Below are 23099 nucleotides of genomic sequence, written 5' to 3'. Positions count from 1 at the left end.
AATGGCTCCCGTGCCTTTCTTCTGCATGCACTTTCACATGATAAGATGTTTCACATGCGTATACGTGTAACAGCTTTTGTCAAGTGGGAAAGCGCATTCTCCAAAAAAAGAAATGTCTGTCAAGAAACAGTATCAGGCAAAAGTTTCTTCATAGTGACTGTGTCAAAAATGAATGGGTTGGATCCAGGCTAAATTTCCCACTAACTGAGGTTACTTCCGTCAGTGGAACAGAACTTTCCTGCCTCCCCCATCTCACTAAAGCCCACTGATTTCGGCAAAATGCTGTTCTTGAGGAACAAAGGACACTCAGGAACGGCATGTGAGGGAAACCAGGAGCCTGCAGCAGGAAGGGGAACCAGCAGACATCACACCTCCCCTTACATTAGCAGAAGATTTAGTTGAGATCCAACCCAATCTAAGAATCCATCAGAATGAAAAGCTGTAGAACCAGCGATATGACTACCTGGCAGAGCGTTACAGGTTCTGATCCATATATTACCCACACACTCTTTAGTTCTGGTAAGAATGTCCGGCTCAACTGAGGCAGTAAAGTATTCTTGGACTCAACCAACTTCATGCTGCAAGTGAGGGGGAGCTACATAACTGAATGCTCCTGTAGAGACAAATCAGTGGCTTGGATCCAGCCTAGAATTTCTACCAGGGAAGGTAGCCAATTTGTCCCTTCTGCAACAGGAAAAGCATTTTCCATGAACAGGTTCTCTCATCCCTCAAGAACAGCATTTCGGGGAGCATTTTTTTGCTACTGGGGACATGAGGAAACCAGTGAAAATTGTTCCTCCTCCCTTCAGCCAAAGAAACTCTAGGTGAGATCCAAACCCATCCTTCCCTTGTAGCCAGTGTGGTGTAATGGTTAAGAGCGGTGCTTTGGAGTGGTGGACTCTAATCTGGAGAACCGGGTTCGATTCCCCACTCCTCCACATGAGCGGCAGACCCTAATCTGGTGAACCGGGTTGGTTTCCCCACTCCTACACATTAAGCCAACTGGGTGACCTTGGGCTAATCACAATTCTCTTAGAGCTCTCTCAGCTCCACCTACCTCACAGGGTGTCTGTTGTGGGGAGGGGAAGGGAAGGTGATTGTAAGCCTGTTTGATTCTGCCTTAAGTGGTAGAGAAAGTCAGCAAATAAAAACCAACTCTTCTTCTTCTTCTTCTATTTCATGGAAGCACATGCAGTTCTCCCAGCTACAGTCCCAAGAGGAACATTTTCACCTCTTCATCCACTTGTTTGTATGAGCTAGGTCCCCAGAAACCAGAATTAAAGCAATCTGGCAGATTTGATAAATGTACTCTAACAGGGAATTTGAAGGTGTGTGCTGGTAGGGAGTATTGTGCAGAATTTATGACCCTTGATGAACATTCTTTAATTTAAAAAGAAAGCAATCCAATTTTACACTGTGAAAAAGATAACGCAGAATAGATTTAGCTTGCCACAGCTCCCTTAAAAAAAAAAGAAAGCATATTTCCTATCGGCATTGAATATTTACCTTTAGGCTATACAACTTAATGAATTTGAGAATCCATGTGTACCTTAAAACTCTCCAATGCGGTTAAAATGACAAGGATAGGAATCAGGAATGTAATTAAATTTACTGCTTTCAAAAACATACCACACTATATCAAAAGCATCAGTAGAGTGCCATCCAATAGCCAACTTACTCTTTGAGCTCTCTCTTTCAATGCTTGATCTTGAGCTAAGGAGGACTGCATCTTCTTCTGGATGTCCACAAGCTTCTCAGGGTTGATTCTGGAGGAGGGGAAGAAAGGGAAGGACACTTGGGTGGTGGTACAGAGACATTACATTCCTTTTGTAAAATCCTTGAGGTCACAAGTTCAACACCTACAAGTGAGTTCAAATCCAGGGCTAACTCTTTTGGGAGAAGCATGGGCTCGGAGGTAGATCATCTGCTTTGCAGATTCAAGCCCCAGCATCTCCAGTTACAAGGATCAATTATGAAGTGATGTGAAAGATCTCCCACCTGAGACTATGGTCAGCTCCCGCCTGTCAGAATGGAGAACACTGACAATGAACAGTGTGACTCAATATAAGACAGCTTTATTCGCTCACATACAAACCCTTGGTTAGTTTCTACCATTTTGTTCTGTCAGCATCCACACAATCCTTCTGCAAAAGGCATCTAGATACACCTTGAATCGGAGGAAGGTACTTTACACGAGGAACATGTAGGAATCGGTGGAACAAAATTGTTGAATATGGCTGGGTTTTTTTTAGGATTTCAAAACGCTATACCAAGTTTGTCCCAAGATGGATCGGGACCTGAACAGTACCTCCCACCCAGGCAGACCGCAGGAGACAGGGAGGGGTCAGAAAGGACCCAGGAAGAACGGGGTAACCGACCCCTTACCAGAAGGGTTTTTCTTTCCCGCAGGCTCGACCACCGACGGGACGCCCCGAGAGGAAGCAGCCGGCCAGTCCACCTCCATCGGAGGGCGAAGCCGACGGCCGGAGGAGTGCCCCAGAGAGGCCGCTGCAGAAGCAGGGCGGGGAGGCGCACGACCGTGGCATCCCAGCCAAACTCCTAAGCAACCGCCCTGCCGCCCAGCTGACAGGCAGGCGGGCGCGTCCTGGGCGGGATCGCAGCGGCGCTTCAGCCCGGAGTACGGGCGGCAGTCCCGCAGAGCAGCTGGGAGGCGGGTGGGCGTGCCCCGGGTGTGAGCACGGCGATGCGGGGACGGAATCCAGCCAAGGAAGGCCGGCTTCCGGGGGAGGGCTCGCAAAGTCCTAATGAGGCCTCGGGGTGGGGCCAGAGAGGAGGGGGTGGAGCCAGGCCTATAAAGAAGGCTACTGGAGCAGAGGCCAAGGAGGAGGATAGTCAGAAGGCTCCGTGCTGGCGACTGGCAGTGGTGAGACTCTGGCTTCATCAGAGGGAGAGGTCAACTCGGACTCTCCCTTCAAATGGTCTGAGGCCGAGGAAGCTCCATTGGCCCGTCCCCTTCAGGTTGCGGAGGAGCAACGGGTGGGAGACCCAGAGGCCACGCCTCCTACAAAGTTCATAGGAGCATTTTTTCATTTTCTCTGTATTATTTTAAAATGGATAAAAGCTACTGCTCCTCTGAACAGGATTCAACTGAAATCATGTCAGGCATGAAGACCAGTCTCCTCAAATGAATAATGCAGGAAATGCAAACAGAAGCTTGGGCCTTTTATCCAGAGAACCGGTAATACTGGATGATTTTTCAAGGTAAAGCCACACAATTAACATTAAATTGCTTCTTAAGCTTATAAAAAGGGTGGGAAATTGAGCTCATACTGAAGAGGCGACTAAAATATACGGCAATAATACTTCACACTGACATGGTTACTCTCCTGAGAGAACTGTGGAAGATTTTTTTTTTAAGTGCTTAAATAAGACTTTCCTTGGGAAGTGCCAAAGCCTGAGGCATTTCAACTTAACGGTGGTTTCACAGACAGGTAGAACAGACGGATATGAAGATTAAGTGACGCCACCAGAAGATCATGGGGCATGTTTATGCCATATCTGTGTCAACATCAAACTGGCCCATTATAGCCTTAAACAATATTTGCTTCCATGGTTTCTCTCAGCTGTGGAGCATCCTAGATAAATTACTTTTGGGATTTCAGTGACAACCAACTCTGACTCATGTATACAGAAAAGATGTTTTAAGGACATGAACTTTACTCATTTAAGACGTTTATACCATGCCTTGCAAACTTACCTGTACAATTACAATAAAAGTCAGTAAAGTCAGCAATCATAAAAGACTATCGATGTTAAAACCACTCTGTCAAATGGTTGGCCCTCATGATAATCACAAAAGTAACAGCAATTCACCTACAAACATGGCAGGAATCTCAACATAAGGAACTCCTTGGGTATGTAGAAAAATATGATTCTGTAAATCAACTGAAAAGGGGGGGGGAACCCTCAAACAACCTGAGGAATGATTATGCCCCAGAAGCAAGGAACATTAAAAGCAACTGAGAATCAGTTAAAGTAAGTGGGCAGGGGAGGAACTGGCCTGCTCAAGCCACTGAATACTCAAGGTGGAGATCTTGGGAGCTGAGGATTTTATCATTCTTCCCTTCGTCTGCAATTCACCATGGTTCCTCAGCTTATTACAGTAGAAAATCCAACCATACAGCAACAGCTTTAGGAACAGTAGCGCACGTGCACACAAATTAACTACATAACTACTACCTATCGTGAAAGAGCTGTGGAAATAAAACCATCTTTATCTCAGAAGGATAAGTCACCAAAAGAACAGGCACAGGGAGGGAATTCCCTGTATGAGATGCCATAGCAGAGAAAGCCCCATCTCTGGGGGGCTTTACTTAACCAGTGCAACAAGAAACTTCCTGAAACGATAGGGGCTACAGAATATCCTAAAGGTGCTTCCCTAAATATATTAAAGGATGCTCAAGCCCATTGGGATGAATGAGTAGTTTTATTAAGTTTTTATTTTTAATTTTTTAAAAATGATACGTTATATTACAGGGAAGGGCCCGTTACTCTCTTTTGTCTTTCTGATATAAAAATATCAGCAGGAATGCCTGCTGAGTAAAATCCTTCATGTAAACTGGAAAAGCAAAAAAAAGGCCTCTGGGCACAATGCTTCTGGGCGCAAAAGCCGTTTGCTCATCCAACACAAAATGTGCTCTTTTCTACAGTGAACTGCTCCTGTGCTGTTTAAAACCACCTTTGCAAAGAATTGCATCTCTTTAAAAAAAAAAGAGGGGAAAGGCCGTTGACAAAGAGCTGCGAGCTTTACCGCACTCCCATTTTATCATCTGTGATTTAAAACAGTATTGTAAACAACATTACCACCACAGCTACTTCACTAAGACCACATGAACCAATTTCAGCGTATACTGAGTGACTGAGATATCAGGCACCAAATGGTAATTAGGTTTGCATGCATGAAGATATAAAGCAGATGTCATTATGAATAAAGCAAGGAAACTACTGGTACACTCAACTGAGCTTTCCTCTGAGGAAAAGGACTAAGACAGCCATGTTTCCAGAGACCTGATGCTGCCATATTTCCAATTAGTATTTTAATACAACAGCAGAGGAACATATTATACCAAGCTTCTAATAACTGCAACACACTTTTTTTTTTATTATTAGAAGCACTCCGAAAACAGTTTACTTTAAGAATCACAGAGCATAAAAAATACCCTCACTCCCGGAGTTTGTGTTTCACTGTACTGGATGTGCCTCTCAGAGCAGTAACTCATACAGAGATGTAAAATCTTGACAGGCATATCTCCCGCATCCCTACAGTTTGTGCTTGAATATTCTAATCAGGGTGAGAACGAGACAGAATTATCACCCCCAGTCAGAGCTTTAAACCATTCAGAAACACAGTAGGGAGACTCCTCTTTATGTGGGTATATTTCTCTTGGCATGCGAGGAATTTGGGATTTAACATATTATAGCCTATATCAGTGGTTCCCAAAGTGGGCAGTACCACCCCCTGGGGGACAGTGGGATTACCTAGGGGGGCACTAAGAGGCAAGGGGGCAGCAGGAGGGTGCTAGAGGTGGGCCCCTTCAACTGTGTTGTTGGATAGGATAGGGGGCGCTGGGGTTGAGTTTGTGGAACCAAGAGGGGAGTGGCCCGAAAAGTTTGGGAATCACTGGCCTATATGGAAGGAGTGGGTCACAGATAAAATGCTATACAATTGAGAAAGTATATATTTTACTAAAGAATTTACTTGATTTTGTTGATAGGAACTTTCTTCTGCAACAGCTGCTGAACCATGCCTTTTTCTTCTGAAGGAAGAAGTATGAGCAAAGCTTCTCCGCCTTCTTTGTACCTAAACCAAGGGGCAACAACAACAAAATTAACAACAATAACAGTAGGAGCAGCAGTAGTAGTAATGGTCTGGTTTCCATATGGTAAGTAAATATTTACATCTTCTCTGAGAGGCCCCCCTTTATGCGTATTGACTGTTCAGCTTCTTTGGTCATATCTTGGCTTGCACAAGGACCAATCAGCTGAGATGCACAATAGTGGGCACTGCACAGAGGCTCTGTTGCTGTCGTATGTGGGCAGAAGATGGTGGGCAGCTGTCATTGTAACTGGTGAGGTTCACAATTGGGAGAGTCTGTCTTGCTATTGGGGAGAGGCCAAAGAGCCCTTTGCTTGAGTCGAAGGGCCAAAGTAGACATGATGTAGCAGATGACCCATGATCGGGATCTCAACAACAATTGGCTTTTGCAGTTTAGGTCAAAGAAACAGCTGCGAGGGGAGCAAAGTAATGTTGGGGGATCCTTTCTTCCATTTTCCTGATCTAAATGGCCCCTTGGAAGCAGCTGTTTGTACAATTCCTGTATGTTTCCCTCACAGTACAAATGTAGGGGGGTGATTTTAGACTGAGAAGTCCCCTGGGCTTCCAACTTCTTATCCTTGGTTTACATAAAGATGCTGCTACATTTATTACATTCAATGAATACAGAACACACCACACTGACTACAGCACAGCAGAGCAATGTTCTAAGTGTGGCTGGGACTTTTTAAGGAACTAAAATAAACAAAGCTGATATTTTTTTGAAAACTGTCCTGATATTCCTACACAAGTAAAAACTAACTCGGAAAAAAAAATTAACTGTAAAAGAAATTAGGCACAAATGGCCTACACAATGTAAAGAAACAAGAACCGGGTTTGATTCCCCACTCTTCCACATGAGTGGCGGAAGCTAATCTGGTGAACCGGGTTGGTTTCCCTGCTCCTACACAGCTGGGTGACCTTGGGCAAGTCACGTTCTCTCAGCCTCACCTACCTCACAGGGTGACTGTTGTGGGGAGGGGAAGAGAAGGCGATTGTAAGCCAGTCTGATTCTGCCTAAAGTGGTAGAGAAAGTCGGCATATAAAAACCAACTCTTCTTCTTAACCAGCCACTATCTCAAAAATTTGTCTGTACTAAAATGTCTAGGAAGGCCCTGACTGATTATTGGTGTTCTGCAATTTGCATCAATAATTGAGAACACTCGCAGGCTGGATAGATGATCAATTAATTGATGTGCTCTAATTGATGTGATCTATTATCAAGTAAATGCTAATTGCACATTAAAAATGCATGCCAGATAAACAGCAAAATCACTACACCGAAACAGAATCTTTTGCGCACTCTTACTACCCTCTATGAAGCAAAGATGCATGGAGCCCAAACCATGGCAGATGGCGGGGGTGGTGGCGGTAACAAGCCATATCCACACTATCAAAGAATGTTAACGCTGCTGAGTGCTGGAGGGGCTCAGAATTACTCCAAGGCCTTGCTCAACCGCAGGGGCAAATTCCTGCTTTCCTCTCCAGGTCCGACAAACTGACATCTTCTTCAGTATCCAAACCCCCAATAGTGTGGGGTGACATTCCATCGAATAACAGCACTCCCAAGAATTGTGCCACATGATATATGTGCACATGTGCATTTGAAATTGCATGGCTTTGAACAAATGGACTATTCAATACACACACAAAATAAAAACAAATAGTGGCTAATTATCTCCAATTTGCACAGGTAGCGGTTATCAAAAGCAGGCATGTGCTGAAGACTTGGGGAAAAGACATCAAGTGTGCGTGGCTACCTGGGGGCCCTGACATTATAACTTGCAGCCCTGAGGCCTTGAAAAGGAGCCCCAAAAACCTGAATCTTGGGGCCAAAGGAAACATAGAGTGGGGAGGGGGGCACCCCTATTTTGCTCAGCGTCAAGGCCCTTGGAAATCAGCTTGCTTCTATCTGAGCTTCTCTGAACCATAGAGTTGGAAGGGACCACCACGGTCATCTAGTCCAACCCCCTGTACAATGCAGGAAATTCACAACTACCTCCCCCCCACACCCCCAGTGACCCCTACTCCATGCCCAGAAGAAGACCAAGATGCCCTCCCTCTCATGATCTGCCTGAGGTCACAGAATCAGCATTGCTGACAGATGGCCATCTAACCTCTTCTTAAAAACCTCCAGGGAAGGAGCGCTTATCACCTGCCGAGGAAGCCTGTTCCACTGAGGAACCGCTGTTAGAAAATTCTTCCTAATGTCTAGATCAGGGGTCGGCAAACCACGGCTCCCGAGCCGCATGCAGCTCTTTGGCCCGTTGAGTGCGGCTCTCCGAACTTGGTTCGGAGCCCCTGCTCTCGCGCCCGCTCACGCCGGCAGCTGGGCTGCAGAGCCGGCGCGCCTGAGAGAGCGAGAGAGAGAGAGCAGGCGAGCGGGCGAGCTGTCTCTCCCCCCCACCGCCATGGAGAATGGCCGGGTCCCCCTTGCCCTTGTCCTCAATGGTTGGGAGGCTAAAGTCTCCCCTCCCCTCTAGCCGCGCGATTGCTGGGAGGGCGGCTCGGCAGTCCCTGGCCCGGCCCGGCCACCTATCAGCTGTTGGGCAGGGCGGGCTTCCTTTGGTAGACATGGCCTCCGGCTGAGTCCCATTGGGAGGCCATGTCTACCCACTGGCTTTCTTGGCAGTAGACCTGGACTCCGAGGAGGGGAAAAAGTCCCCCTTCAGAGGCCAGGTCTACCCATTGGCTTCTATGGGCCTCCGGAGGCCAGGTATACTGCCAAGAAAGCCAATGGGTAGACCTGGCCTCCCAATGGGACTCAGCCGGAGGCCAGGTCTACCAATAGGCTTTTTTATCAATAAATAAGATCACTATTAAGTATGATATCAAGTTTTATTCAGTGTACCTATAGTTTAATTAAGACTTAAAACTTTAATTAAAGGTTATTAAGTTAATAAACAGTGTACCTACCTATATAGTTTAATGCTTAAGAAATTTGGCTCTCAAAAGAAATCTCAATCGTTGTACTGTTGATATTTGGCTCTTTTGACTAATGAGTTTACCGACCCCTGGTCTAGATGGACATTCTTCCTAATGTCTAGTCCAGTGATGGCGAACCTTTTAGAGACCGAGTGCCCAAACTGCAACCCAAAACCCACTTATTTATCGCCGAGTGCCAATGTCAGCAGCTCCCGACTCAGGGGGGCTCCGAGGGGAGGGGAGGGAAAGGGGAGGAGCGATTCCCAACTCGCTGCCGCCGATCACAGCGCAGCCTACCGGGGGGGGGAGAGAAACCCCTCTTCCCCCGGCCTCCAAGGGGCCAGGGCCACTCACAGCAGGCAGAGGGCGAAGGTGCCGGCCACGCTCTTGCGCACCAGGAAGGTGCCGTCGCAGCCAGCCCGAGCCAGCAGCTCCTCGGCTGCCGCCGCCCGGCTCAGGTCCTTGTGGTACCACAGCGGCGGCGCAGGCGGGGGCACCACCCCAGCTGGTGGAAGAGCCGCCCCACCGCAAGCCATATGCCTCCCGCCGCCCCGCTCCGCCTCAGCAGCAGCGCCGCCACCCCACCCAGGCGCCTCTCCGGACCCGCTGCCACCACCAGCCGCTCATGCTCGGCCCCAAGGGCTACCCAGCCGTTCGCACTGCAAGCTTGCCGCCTCGCCTCCACCTCGCGACAAAGTTGGCTGCGGCGTGGCGGAAACTTGCGAGGAGGGGTGGAGGAGGGGGCAGACGCGACGGCTCCGCACGTGCCCACAGAGAGGGCTCAGCATGCCACTTATGGCACGTGTGCCATAGGTTCGCCAACACGGGTCTAGTCTGAGACACAGACTAATTTCAGGGAGAGGCCTCATCGTTCGTTGGGCTCCAGAGATAAGAGAATAAGCGACATGCTTGCCTGTGGCAATGATGTCTGAAGGTTCCTAATCTCCAGGAAAGCAAAACCACAGCACTGATATAGCTTCAGTCATCTCTGAAACAACACATGGACTGAGTAGGTGTGGGACGCCTCTCACTTCACTGAAATTGATGCAATAGACTTCCCCCCCCCCAAAAAAAGATTGCCTTGCATTCTGCAAGCACGGCATGGAACTGTGCAAATTTTAGCACTAAAGATCTCCTACTTCAACCTGTCACCATTCAAAATCCTCCCAAAGTTGCTGTGGCTAAACTTTGGCAATATGCAAAAGATATGTAAACACAACTGGATAATTATCCAGTCCATTTAACAGCAGATGGTTCGTCTCCAACGATGTTTCAAAGCACACACACAAAGTCCAAAACCAGACCGCGTCTTTCTATCAGTTTCAATTAACCAGAAACTGTTTGTTTCAGATGGGTGACACACACACCCATTCTGAAAACACTGCACACGACAGCACTTTAAGAAAGAAAAGGATTTGCCAAGTATGAACGGCTTTTTTTTTATTACAGGCAATTGCCTAATAAACGTTAAAACGCTTGGTCAAGCTAACACAATGAGCTGTTTGAGCATTCAAAACCAAGGGTGGACAAACGTCCAAATCTATGTATTATGGGTCTATTGAGCATTGTATGCCTGGGTTTCATTAGTTTGGATGCTTAAGGCAGCTGAAATTATTACCCACAGGAGCTTTAAGTGAGCTGTACAGCTTTGCTTGCAGGCTAGCATGTACTATATACATAAGGGTTATTGCGCACATCTGGTTGTTGTTTTTTTCAGGCCCTAGGAAACCCATTCCTCAAAATCAGCGATATCAACTGGCCAGCTCTGTTACATTAACACATGTGGAACAACTAAAAGACTCATGTACTAGGTATGTGGTGTTGGAGGAGAGTGTTACGGATACTGTGGACTGCCAAAAAAAAAAAAAACAAATCAGTGGGTTATAGATCAAATCAAGCCTGAACTGACCCTAGAAGCTAAAATGACTAAACTGAGGCTGTCGTATTTTGGTCACGTCATGAGACGACAAGAGTCACTGGAAAAGACAGCCATGCTAGGAAAAGCTGAGGGCAGCAGGAAAAGAGGAAGACCCAACAAGAGATGGATTGACTCAGCCACAGCCCTCAGTTTGCAAGACCTGAGCAAGGCTGTCAAAGATAGGACATTTTGGAGGACTTTGATTCATAGGGTCGCCATGAGTCGGAAGCGACTTGACACCACTTAACACACACACTAGGTATGCATGAACCTGCACTGTTTGCTTTAAAATAAAGTGGTGGGGGGAGGGGGGATACCATTGCTATAGTTAGTTATTTTGAAGAATTTAAAACCACAGAAACTCTCGCCAACACAGGGCCAGTTCGTTTGTTTTGTGCAACATAACCCTGAGAATATCTACCAGCAACACTCTGAATCTTGCTGAGATGCTCCCACACTCTCTTAAACCTGGAACTGCACCACTGCATTAATGTCCCAATGCCACCCTCTCTGGTGATGGATGATCAGTAGCGCCTGATTCTCCAAGCCTTTATGCTTGCTAGTCTGAACACAGTGCTAAATGGAAGGTACAGCAATTAACCCTACTCAGAAAGACTTTGCTCATGTAACATGAAGAAAATTGATACGCTTTCTCACGTGATGCTGGAGTGTCCCCATTTCAAACTCCAACGTGGCCAATGGATTACTCCTATTTTAACGAAACTACCCACCACCATAATAGGTGATAAAATAGTCCCCTTTTTGCTGGTGGATAGAGGTCCATGGATACCATGGACTGCCAAAAAAACAAACCAGTGGGTTATAGATCAAATCAAGCCTGAGCTTACCCTAGAAGCTAAAATGACTAAACTGAGGCTATCATATTATGGTCACATCATGCGACGACAAGAGTCACTGGAAAAGACAGTCATGCTAGGAAAAGTTGAGGGCAGCAGGAAAAGAGGAAGACCCAACAAGAGATGGATGGACTCAATAAAGGAAGCCACGGCCCTCAATTTGCAAGATCTGAGCAAGGCTGTCAAAGAAAGGACATTTTGGAGGACTTTCATTCATAGGGTCGCCATGAGTCAGAAGCGACTTGACGGCACTTAACACACACACACACACAGAGATCCAAGTATGATACTGGCAGTGGCCAAGTATCTCTGCACCATATTTTCCTTAAAGAAATATTTTTTTAAAACTCCCCATTAACTGCTCAAGACCAGTGGCTCATGGGAGCTAAGAAGGAAAGGAAAGTTAAAGTAGCACTTGATGCTAAGAGCGCCTCAATCATTCTGTGCAAAAAGGCACAAAGAAGAACTAGAAAACTCCCCTTTGTGTGCCCCTGCGGGCGCTAGTGTTGTGAAGTGGTTAGTGTCAGGCTAGGGGGCCCAGGTTTGAATCTGTTCTCTGCCACGGAAGCTCATTGGGGGACCTTGGGTCAGTTACAGCCCATTCCTGAGGTGACGGCGTGCTGAGTCGATGGGGAAGAGGCGCAGCAGCGCCTCCTCCTGAGCCGATTCAAGCAGGCCGGGAAAACAAAAAAAGCCGTTTTGCGGCTTTGTTTTGAACGGGGCCAAAAGCCCCACTGAAAACAGTGAGGCTGCGCCTGATAAATAGCAGGCGCAGCACCGCTGGCCCCGCCCCGCCCCCGGAACGCCCCCTGCGCCGGCATGGCCTCTCCACACCATTGCCGGCGCCACAGAGAGGCCACGCCGGCAGAGGGGGGAGGAGGGATCCTGCGGCGCTCTGTCACCGCCGGGAACGGCCTCGCCGCCAGCATAAGTGCGTGTAAACACGCGTTTACATGTACTTACGCTGGCGGCGAGGTCACGCTGCCTCCACAAAACCTTCGGCCCAATTCTCAGGAATGGGCTGTTACTCTCTCATCCTCACAGGGTTCCTGTTGCAAGGATAAAATGAAGGAGGGGAAATGGTATTGTAAGCTGCTTTGGGTCTCCCCGTAGGGTAGAAAAGCAGCCTGAATAGCACAGAGTAGCCCAAGTTCATCAGAGCTCGGAAGCTAAGAAGGTTGGCCATGGTTAGTATTTGGATGGGAAGCCACCAGGGCTGCTATGCAGAGGAAGGCAATGGCAAGCCACCATTGCTCACCTCTTGCCTGGAAAACCCCTTGAGAGTTCATTATAAGTCAGTTGCAATTTGATAGCACTTAAATTAATTATAGTGGGGGAAAGTGGGTTATAAATACCTACATAAATAAATAACACACATAATAAGAAACCTTATTGTTATAGCTTCTGGTTATGGTACACTGCTATGTAGGCCTTAGAAAAGCCATGCTGGATCAGACCAAGGTCCATCAAGTCCCGCAGTCTGTTCACACAGTGGCCAACCTCTAGGAAGCCCACAAACAAGGCAACTGCAGCAGTATCACCCTGCCTGTGTTCCATAGCACCTAATAAAATAGACATGCTCCTCTGATCCTGGAAATAACAGACATACATCATGACTAGTATCCATTTTTACCAGTAGCCTTACGACTGGATGCAAAGATCAGTGCTACCAATCTTCCCAACCCTTTTCTCCGATGTAAGAATTCTTCACTAATGACTTCAGCTCATTGGCAGGCCGGCTTCCAGCAATGAGAGCCTCCGTTTCAACACACAGCAGTAACAAACCCCAGTTTGACTTTAAGTACACCCCTGACAGGGAGCCACAGCCAATCCCTGATCTTTGTACCCTTTAAAAAAAAAAAAAGTACCACCGGAGCCATCAAGACACTGGTTGGCCACTGTGTAAGACAGGAGGCAGGCCTAGATGGACCACTGGTCTGATCCAGAAGGACTCTTCTTTTGTCCTTAAGTCAGCTAACAACATTTTACAAAACAACATTATATACGGCCAATATCCAGTTTTACAAACACCATCACATAACTTATGCACTTTATCATAAAACACTGCATCCACTTGGTGCTTTTTAGGTCTACAAATGAAAGCATTTTTAAAAGTGCACTGCAAAATTTAACGTGCTGCATCCTTCAGTCAGATAAAAAAACATTAGCGTGGCCTTTCAAAAATGAAAGCTAACTACTGCTGTCCTCTAGTGGCATTATATTCCAATATATTATACAAAATATTATTTATTTAGTTTTAAAAAACGCCTGCCTGGACTGGCATCTCCGGTTTAAAGGCTCTCAGGACGCAAAAGACCTTTCTGGGCCGGAGACCCTGGAGAGCCGCTGCCTGTCAGTATAAACAGTGGCATGATGGTATAGGGCAGCTTCACACATTCAAAGATATTCCCTTCCTACAGTCCTCCACGAATAAAGGTCAGCAAAATGTTAGTGTTGACCTGTGTGTTGAAGTCTACAAAAAAAGGGCACCGGGGGTGGGGTGGGTGGATGAAGAGCAAATACTGATAAGAAACCAGCGGAACTCTTTCCTGCACATTTTAAAAGAACACATGAAGCTGCCTTATACTGAATCAGACCATCAAGGTCCATCAAAGTCAGTTCTGTCTAAGACTGGCAGCGGCTCTCCAGGGTCTCAGGCGGAGGTCTTTCACATCGCCTACTTGCCTGGTCCCTTTAACTGGGGATGCCTAGGATTGAACCTGGGACCTTCTTCATGCCAAGCAGATGCTCTACCACTGAGACACGGCCCCTCTAAAATTCCACAAAACCAATTATACCATTAACCACTGAACTTGTGATTTAACTTCCAAATTAATCCAAACTCCCCCCCCCCCAATAATCGAAAGTGTTAACAAGCTGAATAAATAAACAGTGCTACATTTCCCTAAAGGTAAAGGTCCCCTGTGCAAACATCGGGTCATTCCTGACCCATGGGGTGACGTCACGTCCCAACGTTCTCTAGGCAGACTGTTTACGGAGTGGTTTGCCAGTGCCTTCCCCAGTCATCTTCCCTTTACCCCCCAGCAAGCTGGGTACTCATTTTACCGACCTCAGAAGGCTGGAAGGTTGAGTCAACCTTGAGCCGGCTACCTGAAACCAACTTCCGTCGGGATCGAACTCAGGTCATGAGCAGAGCTTTTGACTGCAGGACTGCAGCTTATCACTCTGCGCCACGGGGCTCATACATTTCCCTACCCTCATACATTTTTATCTGATGCTTCTACCAAGCACCTCAGGGCAATACACCTCATCTTCCACTTTATCCTCACAGCAACCACTGTTTAAGGCAGGTTAGGCTGAGAGAGAAAGTGATCTGCCTACTGTGGTGTAGAGCCAGCATGGTGTAGTGGTTATGAGCAGTGGTTTGGGGGACTCTGGTCTGGAGAACCGGGTTTGATTCCCCGCTCCTCCACATGAGCGGCGGAGGCTAATCTGGTGAACTGGATTTGTTTCCCCACTCCTCCACACGAAGCCAGCTGGGTGACCTTGGGCCAGTCACAGTTCTATTAAGAGCTCTCTCAGTCCCAATAACCTCACAGGGTGTCTGTTGTGGGGAGGGGAAGGGAAATTGATTGTCAGCCAATTTTATCTTCCTTCAGTGGTAGAGAAAGTTGGCATACAAAAACCAACTCTTCTTCTTCTACCATCATCCAGCAAGTTTCCATGACAGTGTGGGGACTTGAACCTGTGTCTCCCACAGCCTGGTCCAACACCCTAATCGCGACACAACACCAGGCAGATCTGGCTAGTACCAATTTTACCCTCCTCTGTGCGCAGACACAGGTCCAACTTACAGACCCATCCTCCAGTTTTCAAGTGCCATTAATGCGGCCGTGGGGAGGGTAGGAAGTAACTAGATACTCCCTCCATCATGCCTGAATCCCCCTTCAGCTGAGAATTGCCTGCCCAAGAGACATTTTTTATTTAACTTTAATTTGGATTAGATTTTGATTCCCTATGAGAAGGGCCGTGGCTCAGTTGGAGAGCCTCTGCTTGGCACGCAGAAGGTCCCAGGTTCAATCCCTGGCATCTCCAGTTAAAGGGACTGGGCAAGTAGGTGATGTGAAAGACCCCTGCCTGAGACCCTGGAGAGCAACTGCCAGTCTGAGTGGACAATACTGGCTTTGATGGACCAAGGCTCTGGTTCAGCATAAGGCAGCTTCATCTGTTCATGAGCCCATTCTGGGAATAAGAATCAAGATTTAAAAAAAAATAAAAGAAATCAATAATGTTTATAATAGCCATTTTTCCCACACCAAGCATCCACTGCTCCACATTGCTGCAGGCCACGCTCTGCCTTATGCTTTCATTCATTCACCCTGCAATGCCCAGGCTCTACAGCAGCGTATATTCATTAACTGCCTGCACATTTCTTTACAAGGAAAATAAGAATCTTTAACAGAATACTTAACCTCAAATGGCCACACCTGTAACTCAAGTATCAACATCATTTCCTACCTAAGCCATAAATCCTTGGAGGGGAAGGAGAGAAAAAAGGAAGCCAATGCAGTCTAACGTGCATGTACACGTACTAGCTATATTTTAAAAGCTTCCCCAAAAAACAATATAGGCTCAGTGATTTACCAGGACAGGTTTCAGATACTGTCCTCAGTAAACATGAACAACTGGAGCATAATGTTCTGATGTGATGTTATAAGACACCAAATCCTCCCATTCTAAAAACGCACAGAAAGATTTTAGTTAATTTTGCACATAGATCTAATAACTTCAGACTTAAACAGTAGCCTGTCCACCCAATTCTAATTACTGTGGGCACACAGGCTCCTAATTAAGTAAAGCATTTAATTTAGCTTTCCTTCTACGAGTTATGAACTTACATGGCCCATGAAACTTTCTAATTATCTCTAACTTCCTTAATGGCTGCTAAACTGTCAATTTAGTTTTTATTAAGTTTTAAAGAAAAGAAGTACACCACTTCCTCACTTGCTGATCTCTGCTGCATTCAAGAGCTGCAACCTCATAACAAGAGCATGCAGAGTTGTTAGAAAGACCAATAATACAATAATTGAAGGTATAACTTACAGCATTCTTGAGTTCCAACATTATTTGGGTTGTTTCAAACTTGTTTAGACAATTCTCTAACATCACGTTAACACTTTTAATGAAAATTCAACGTAAGCAGAAAAAATGGGCAAGGGCTAAAGCTAGCCAATTTACAATCATTTTATCAGTCATTTGTCCAAATAAGGATTCTAATTTTACATGCTGTCAGTTTTGATGTAACCATGCCATGAAAAGTTCCATCTGACCATTTGCATATATTAATCCTCTATTAAAAGGACAGTACGCATATTTCTCCAGGTGTACATAAAGACTTCTACCCCATACTTGAGTTTCATGAGAAGTTGACAAATTATGCACGTAACCGATCTGCTTAAAGGTCAGATGTCAGCAATACTGTGAACCTGACAGGAAACAAGACAGTGCAGGTTGAAGTCTTCACACATACCCCAGACCAGTAGAGTACATTCATGGAAGTGTCAACAACCATACTGGGTAAGGTATGATTATTAGTTAGTTTATTTAGGAAAATGTTTATAACGCCTCTCCTGAGACCTGCATGGGGCAGCACGCAGGTACAACAAAACCATTTTTAAAAGTATAAAAGCAAGCCATAAAAACCACAGCGTGAGTACAAAGGAGGGCACAAAAACAACTTGAAACAACGTTCAGCAGTTCAAAATGTCACGGAATTGACCACAGACCATAAAAGGTGTTTTAAAAGACACGTTTAAAAAGAGCTTAAGTTGTGACAGCGATTTCTAATTTGCTGCTAATAATCTTTTGCAGTTCACGGCTAGTGGTACATTGTATCCTGAACTGCGGGTTAATCTGCTGGGAGGCATTATACAGACCAGCTACACCACAAGGGATTGGATTCAATGGCCTTTGGCCCCCTCCCGTTCAATAATTATATTAATGTCAACACTAACACATCAGCACAAGCCACTACATATACTATCACAGTCAACCTATTGCTTATAGGATCGTGGTATAAATCCAAAGAAGTTTCAAAGATCCTGGTGCAGCTTCATTTCCATACCTCTGCAGAACTAGGTGCACCCAATACCCCATACATGGCCAACGTAATACTAGAGTTTCAGATTATCCAAGAAAACGAACTGGCAGAAGGTTAAGGACAGATAAAGAGGAGCACTTCTTCATACAGCGCGTAATTAATTTACAGATAGTTAAGTGGAACCATCATGTTCAGAGACAGTATACCGCTGATTATTAGTTGCTGGGATAAACAACAGAAGATGATCCACCACCTTTTGAAGTAGCTTATGAACTTCTGATTGGCTCAGCGGACCTGGGCCTGTGAGGGCAAGGCTGTTCTTATGCCCCCCAAGACCCCCCAAGCAGGCTGCTTAGAAATCCTTAGAAGGAGGAAAGGCTATAAATGTGAAGCAAGTCTGTAACAAAAGCAATTTAAATTTCAACAGCAAATATTTAAGAAGAAATTGCTTATTACTATGGCAATGCAATAAGGGAGATATCCTCTGCAATGACTCAACAGCAAGCGCTGAAAGAGCACGCGTTTCGGTTATAAATACTACCAAAATTCAATAAGGCAAGAACTAAATGAGACTATTCTAGCCTTGAATTATGGAAAATCATTTTGAGAGAGACTGTAATGGCACTGAAATCCAATCTATGCTCAGGCAGATGTAACAAAAATCCTGCTCTAAATGAAAGACTGCTGGGTCATCTAAAAAGGCTGGAAATTTCAGTTACCCGTAGGGAACAAATCCTGCAGGGAAGTAACATCCATTTATTTATTTATTTACCATTTATTTATCACTCTGCAAAACACTGCATATTTTCTCAAAAGGTTTTGATATACAATGATATACAATGGTCCTAAGAACACTTTCCTGGGAGTATGCCCCACTGAATAAAGTGGGTCTTACTTCTGAGTAAACCTACTTAAGATTGTTCCCTTAGTCATTCCCATAGTTTGCATGAAGCAGTCAAAAGGAATTACATATCTACTTAAAACAGGGGTATCAAACTCAATTGTTACGAGGGCCGGATATGATATAAATGTCACTTGTCGGGCCATGCCTCACCAGCCCAGATATTTTGGCTGATTTTCCTATTCGGCCACGCAGTCCTCTCAACCTAACCCAAACATGAACTTTAAAAAGATACAAACGGGAAAAGAAATCCACAGTTAAATGCACCAGATAAACATGTTTTCCAACCAGTTCTACAAACATGAGTTTCTTATGTAAATGCACAATAAATTATCAGGGCAGGTCTGCTTTACGGATGGTTTTCCAGATCCCAAAACAAATTCATATTAGGTATGGATGGAGAAGTGAGTACAGTAAATATTTCAGGTTTTATTAAAATTTCCATTTTCTTAGAAACTCACGCAGGCACACTCGGACGCATTTTAATCATGCCTTTAAACATGCAAAATGTTACATCTCTACCCCAGTTTTCCAAGTCTCTAGGCGCTTCCTGCTGTCACTTTGCTCAACATCATAAGCATGAGAAGCTTAATAAATTGAAGATGAAGAGCTTAGTATCCTACCCAAGCAAACATAAAGCGTCTCAGAAGCAGCATGATGCATGTACACACATACCCAATCTCAGGAGTAAGGTGAACCAAAATAAGAGCCTATCTGAATTTTTTGCAACAGATTATTTATGTGTAAAGAAGTATTGGGGAGTATTTGGGGAGGGGCCGTGGCTCAGTGGTAGAGCCTCTGCTAGGCATGCAGAAAGTCCCAGGTTCAATCCCTGGCATCTCCAGGTAAAGGGACTAGGCAAGTAGGTGATGTGAAAGACCTCTGCTTGAGACCCTGGAGAGCCGCTGCCGGTCTGAGTAGACAATACTGACTTTGATGGACCAAGGGTCTGATTCAGTTGAAGGCAGCTTCATGTATTACAACCCCAATGGAGGATCTGCAAATGGATGCTGCAACATTATAGAAGCTACACAGGGATAGATCTGATATGCAATTTTTATGGAAGACTACTTGGAGCCCTGTGTAAGAGCAGGATATAGGTACACAGTTTTTAAAACCTCAATAAACTTCAGCCTACCATTAATACAGAATACAAGAGGAGGACCTGCAAGCACTCATGGGGAAGGGAAATCCCATCCCACCTCCTGGTTCCTCTTGCTCATCCCCATCCCCCAAATCCCTGCTTCTTCCTTCTCCAACTCCACCATTGCTGCTTTCTTCCTCCCAGTCACCCAAACCCTCCCACTGTTGTTTTCTCTTTTCTTTCAACCCCCCTGCACTAGGGCTGCTTTTCCCTCCTCCCTCTCACCCCTCCTGTCGCTACCACTTTCTCTCCCTCCCCAGATCCATTCCTTCCTTTAAAACAAAAAAGCCTGGCTGTATGGAGTTGCTGAAGAACCTCACAAAGCCTACCATGCCCTTGCAAGATCTCAACTATTATTTTTTCAAAGCTGCAGTATATGCACAGGTGGCAACAGCAAACCAGCACTGGATGCCTCATGTCTTGAAAACCCTACAGGGTCACTGTAAATCAGCTGCAACTTGACAGAGCTATCCACCACTAAGAACATCACAAAGGCCCTGTTGGATCAGACCAAGGTCCATCAGGCCCAGCAGTCTGTCCACACAGTGGCCAACCAGGTGCCTCTAGGAAGCCCCCAAAAAGACGACTGCAGCAGCATTATCCTGTCTGTGTTCCCCAACACCTAATATAATAGGCATGCTCCCCTGATACTGGAGAGAATAGGTATGCATCATGACTAGTATCCATTTTTACTCGTACCCATGAATACCCTTCTCTTCCATGAACATGTCCACTCTCCTTTTAAAACCTTCTATATGCACAGGCACACGCATTTGGGGTGAGTTTTAAGCTCTCTCCCTCACCAGATTCATTTTTTAAAAATATTTTAAATTTTCTGCAAGCTTGGGGATTAACCTGGATATATAGAAATATCGCTCCTCTCTGTACTTGGACTCATGCTGATTTTTTGACCATATAATGGTAAAAGTGCAAGCACTGGGTCATTACTGACCCATGGGGTGACGTCACATCCCAATGTTTAATATGTTTACGGGGTGGTTTGCCATTGCCTTCCCCAGTCACCAACACTTTACCAAGCTGGGTGCTCATTTTACCGACCTCGGAAGGATGGAAGGCTGAGTCAACCTTGAGGCGGCTACCTGAAACCAACTTCTGTCAGGATCACAACAGCAGTCATTTTGGCTAAGAGAACCTTTTCCCAATGATCAGAAAGGAAGGGAGAAAGGCGCAGCAAAGACAAAGAGGGAGATTTTAGGAGCATAGATAGGTAGTATAGATAGTTGTCAGGATCCAACTCAGGTCGTGAACAGAGTTTGGGCTGCAGTACTGCAGCTGGCCACTCTGTACCATGGGGCTCTCCTCTCTTTTTGATCCGTACCCCCAGTCAAAACTCAGAACTTTAAGATAGTGGAAATTTTCAGCCACATTTTCAGGAGGGGGGTGATATTTTGAGATTAGAACCAAAGACCTTGAAGTACTGCCTCTACCCACTGAAGCTTGAGCATGAGCTAAGATTACCATGCTGTTTTAGTGCATTTGGCCAGAGAGCAGAGATAAGCAAATTCAGCCTCTGGACTGTGGCGCTCACTGTCGAAGGAGGTTTGCATTGAACCCTCACATTCAGCACACCATGTTGGACGGGAATTTTTTGTTCTGGGGGGCATCTGCTGATTTTATATCCCACCCCATTTCTTCTTGATATCTTCTCGGCTGTCCGTTAGTGCCAATATACTCCTTGTTTTATAGCTGTTAAATCCACTGCTGCTTTATCTATGAGTTTTTGTACTGGCTGCCGTTTTACGAACTTTTAAATGAGTATTTTGAGCTGCTTTGCTAATTAACTTTCATTGTGTTCACTTTTATCTTGTCTTTGCATTTATTTATTTAAAACATTTGTATCTCGTTGTCTCCGTATAGCCATGCCTGAGGTGGCTGATGATAATTTTGGCAAAACAATAAAACACATCATCCAACTTAGAACAACCAATAAAACTAAGATGCTTTGGATGCTCTTTCTAGTAACAGAAACAAGGCATATTCATTTTCTAAAATAAAATAAGACCACTTCCCCATAAAAATGAATGAGAAACAGGCAAAAGCAATTCAAGCTAATACCTTAAGTCCGCCTGCAGGGTTATGACAATTGTAGCAGAATTTAATATTTGGCATTCCCTTAAAATGTGTGACATCAGGGTGCTTATTAAGAGCAGATCAAGATTAAGGAAGATGGGTTTCTTGTAAACCAGTTGTATTTTTAAACACAAATATAGTTTAATCTCTCTTACACAGTCTGAGGGAGTTTTCTGCAATCTGTTAACAAGTATGCTTCAACAAGCTTCCTCAGTCAGGTTCTCAGGAGAGGTGGTGTGAAGTAAAAAACTTGCAAACTCTTCCTTGTTCCTTTCAGTTGGCCCTCAGGAGGTCAGAAAAACCCACAGCTGCTCTAAGTTTCCACCTGGTGCCACCACCCCTTCCCCCTGCTCCCCAGGGGTGCCAAAAGAAACTGGTACCACCTGCTGCTGCCAACAACTCTGAGTGTATCTCCTGCCAAATGGAGCCATTTACCTATCACTGTACTTGCACTACCATTTAGAGGCTCCGCCTATTTGTAACACCTCCTTGCTACAGTTCTACAAGCAAAAGCTGAGGCAATCTATTGCATCTTCATACTTTCAAGCTCACCAGGGATGGTGAGATTACTCACCGCCCCTCCCAGTTAACACACCTCAGATATATCAGTGATGACTCCCCCTATATCAGTGATGAATATTGGTTTAAATTATATGTGAGGTGGGAGTATAGTTAGGGCACCATTTTGTGCCAGATCAGGATTTACGATTTTAAATATAATGTTTTAATCTTGTATTTTACCTATTTATTTATTGTTTTGCTTTGTTGATGTAAGCCACCCTGAGCCCAGCCTCACCAGGAAAGGGTGGGGTATAAATAAATAAATATGGCCAAATAAGAGTGGTGTTTTTCCAGAGACTGTGTTTAGAGCATTCAAAATATAAGGAAGTTTAATGAATAAATGAATAAAAAGATACACATGTTCTGTTCAAGCATTCAGACTCAGCAGGGGAACAAAGTAACCGGGAAAATACACAGTTCCCTTTCCCTACACTCACAACTTATCCTAAATGTTAATTAGGATAGGCTGGCTTTACTTGAAATTGTAGAAGCTTGGAAGTTCATTTTTAGTTTTGATTACTAATTTATTTAAAACATTTATTAGCTGCCTTTCTACCTTATAGGAAATCAAGACGGCTCACTATGTAAATAATAAAATACTATAAAGTTCTCATGGCTGGGTCTTATCTCTGTTGTCCCTGGCCATGTGGACATGATGGAGTCCCTAGGTATAATCGTGGCCCTTCATGGCTTGTGCCCATCTCAGGAGCTAGAAGCTAGAGGGAGTTTCTTCTACATCTCCTGAGTTTAAATAACTTGTCTTTCTCCCTCCCTCCTTGGGATGACCTTCCAGTCCCAAAGAAAGAGC

The 23099-nt window shown here is 45.3% G+C and overlaps 1 protein-coding gene across 1 annotated transcript in view; it reads right to left on the bottom strand.

Annotated features, from left to right (window-relative positions):
- Positions 1-23099, bottom strand: part of DDX10 (DEAD-box helicase 10) — an 81075-nt gene that overhangs the window by 32699 nt on the left and 25277 nt on the right. The window contains exons 10-11 of the mRNA XM_056858882.1: positions 5720-5821; positions 1679-1766 (exon numbers count right to left, since the gene is read on the bottom strand). Coding sequence (XP_056714860.1) covers positions 1679-1766; positions 5720-5821 — 190 coding nt within the window. The remainder of the gene's footprint in view (positions 1-1678; positions 1767-5719; positions 5822-23099) is intronic.

This window comes from Euleptes europaea, chromosome 12, assembly GCF_029931775.1.
Source record: "Euleptes europaea isolate rEulEur1 chromosome 12, rEulEur1.hap1, whole genome shotgun sequence".
Lineage (NCBI taxonomy): Eukaryota > Metazoa > Chordata > Lepidosauria > Squamata > Sphaerodactylidae > Euleptes > Euleptes europaea.
This window is presented reverse-complemented; position numbering and strand designations above follow the sequence as displayed.